General features: G+C 34.5%; 1 protein-coding gene across 1 annotated transcript; it reads left to right on the forward strand.

The window, feature by feature from the left end:
- Positions 1 to 304: 304 nt before the first annotated feature.
- LOC120089955 lies at positions 305 to 2441 on the forward strand. Its single transcript, XM_039047406.1, has 5 exons — positions 305 to 529; positions 652 to 964; positions 1058 to 1107; positions 1191 to 1272; positions 2013 to 2441. The coding sequence occupies exons 2-5, from the start codon at positions 766 to 768 to the stop codon at positions 2057 to 2059; spliced, it is 378 nt and encodes a 125-aa protein (XP_038903334.1). The 5' UTR covers positions 305 to 529; positions 652 to 765; the 3' UTR covers positions 2060 to 2441.
- Positions 2442 to 2980: the final 539 nt, after the last annotated feature.

Genomic DNA, 2980 nt, shown 5'->3' on the forward strand with positions numbered 1-2980 from the left:
AAATCGACGAAAATATAGGAGTCAAAACGAAATATAAGGCTAATCAAAATGAAATTTAAATCTATCAAAAAAACGAGAAGGTACGTTCTCACATCATTTATATTTATTCACATTTTTAGGAAATAAAAGATGTACTAATTTCATCTAATCAAACTAGTACATTTTTCTAAAAATTAGTAAAAGTAGTTTTTGTGTGTTCATAGTTCAAGTAATTGATAAATTGGAAAAACTTGAATTTCGAGATTGATAAGAAAACTATTTTTAATTTCTTTAAAAAAGAATATTAATATTGTAAAGACGTACTATTTCTGAAATTTCTGGCCAATTTCCGGCCGAAAGCTGCTTAGCCTCAGCGAAGAACAGCTTCGTGAATTGGGATTTGGAACCACTCGTTCATTAATCTCCAAATCCCGTTCCCCCAAATTGAATCCGAATCTGCATAATTATTTCTCTTCCACAACACATTTTTCAATCACGGCGTTCTTTTGCTCCGGTACGGCGGCGATGACTTCTCGATGATGGTATGATGGTATGTATGAAATGAACACTCTGTCTCTGCCATAGATTTAACCAAATCCGCCATTGAAGTAGGTTTTAGGGTATACATTTGTCGTTTTTACTTACTGTCGAGTTTTTTTTTACAAAATTTAGGGATGTTTACATCTTGATAAACCAACACCACAAGTGAATTTGGTTGTTGGCGCGAACTGAACCACTCCCTCCTGTATTTCCCTCATACTCCTCTCTCCCTTCTCCAACCCAATCATGGAAGCCTTACCCTTACCCCCAATTTCTAACCCTCTCTTCCCATTTCGTCGTTCCAGTACTTTTCCCCTCAAACCGCGCTCAAATTCGATCCAAAATCGGAGACGAACAGCCACGTATGCCGCCATTGACGGTGCTTCGCTTACAGCCGACTCCATTCAGGTCGAAATCACTTGGCAGATATTCGTCGGAGCGATTGGTAATGGGAACGAATGTTCAATTTTTTATTGTTTGTGTGGTTTCTTTTGATTTTGTATCATCCTTATCTGATCGGTTTTTATGTTGGTTGTAGCTGGAGTGACCCCGTTCGTGGTGGCTGGAATCGAGTTCAGTAAGAGAATTGTGAGATTTTGGGACTTTTTCCAAGTGATTTGTCGTTTGTTCTGTTTGTGTTTTCTTAGCATGATTGAAATTCAATATTGTAGATGGCGCAGAAGAGATGTAAAGAATGTGGTGGTTCGGGGCTTGTTCTTAGAGACGATGACTACTTTCGTTGCCCTGAATGTGGTAATAGTTTCTTTTTGCATACTTGAGAATTTTTGTTCATAATTTAGGGATAGTTTTCTTTAGAGTGAGGCATACATCCTTAACCAAAGATGGAGGTTTGAATCATCGTCCCCTTGTTGAACTGAAAAAAGTGTTGTCAATGAATATTTGTGGAATAAAATCATAACAATTATGAAATTCATAGACAATATTTAAATGAACAAATAAGTTCTTTTTTCCCTTTTTAATTAAGTTAAAAATTCTTATTAGTTAGTATGTCCATATTGATGACGTTATGTTGATACATTTTGATATTATGTTTCTTTTTAAAATTGTAATAATGGACATATCAATTCACTTCTTATGTGAATGTTGAACCTATGAACATAGAAAAATGTCAATATGTCCATGGAATCTATGCCTAGCATAACGTGGTGAATTAGTAGAAATCTAGAGAAGAAATTAAGGTGAGCTGCTAATTCCTACAATTGTTTGTAGAAAATTCGACTTTCCTAATTTTAAGCGACCTGATTTCTCTTATGTTATGTCTTGTAAGCTTATTGTTAATCAATTTTAACCTTCATTTAGGTAAAGCGTCAAAATTCTTAACCAATGGTGATTAAATTAAAAACAAGCACTTATAAAAAGTATATAAATATCTAGCCATAATGTTCTAACAGTACATTCCAAAAAGAAATTTATTCCAGGCAGAATATGACTGTGGGCTTCCTCCTTGTTCTTGACATTTATTGGTTGGACAGGTGGTTTTTTGCCATGGCAGTCATGGAGGCGATTCTTTTGGGGCTGAAGAAGACAATTAGCATGATATGACTCTTTTGAAGCGATGTAATTCTACACATTTCAAAGAAAGTGGTTCAGGATCAGGATCTTCTTTGTTGATTTCCAGGCAAGACAAGGAACAAAGTAAGCAATCCATTTGTTAAGTGTATGTATTTGAGGTATATAACTAATTACAAGTTCACCAAGTTTCTTATTTAATTACATGCTCAATCAAATGGTTAAATGTTGCTAAATGTTAATTTCTTGGTTAGATCCCTAGTGTGATAGGTTTTGTAATATCATTTTCTCCCTCAACATAGTTAATAACATGTATAAAAGATTAAATATTCTTTAACCTATCAAGGTTTGGTAGTAGTTTATTTATATAATAAAGCTATAAAATCTCTTTATTTAGGTCTTCCCCGCCTTACGTGAGATGTGCAGACTCAAGCATGTTGAATCATAACTCAATTAATTTGGACTAAGTGGGATATTTTGTAGTCTCTGCCGGATTTCTATTAGCTGTTTTGATGGGGAGGTTCCATGATATCAAGCATACAGTATTTGTCATATGATTTCTTTTAAAATAATTTGAACTAATGAATTAGGTTTTGCTATTTGGTTAAGAAACTACAAATCTATTTTGGGATTTATGCATTTGTATATAACACATGGAGTAATGGGTAAATTTTTTTAAAATTTCTGTTGGATTTTCCAAATCCTTTTGTTGTTATTGAATTTTGACTAAGCAATGAGCTGGCTAGTTGTCTACACATTAGCTCCAGGTTCTGCCTTACAACTCAATTTGAGTCTTGGTATAGATGAGGGTTTTCATGAATTATGAGTCCATGACTCTAGTCTAGGAGCACCAAAGTAGAACCTAACCTCAAAATTGGATTGGAACCAAATGGGCTATAACTTAGCCACTAGGTTTGGTCTCCAGTTCGAA

Source organism: Benincasa hispida, chromosome 11 (assembly GCF_009727055.1).
Source record: "Benincasa hispida cultivar B227 chromosome 11, ASM972705v1, whole genome shotgun sequence".
Taxonomy (NCBI): domain Eukaryota; kingdom Viridiplantae; phylum Streptophyta; class Magnoliopsida; order Cucurbitales; family Cucurbitaceae; genus Benincasa; species Benincasa hispida.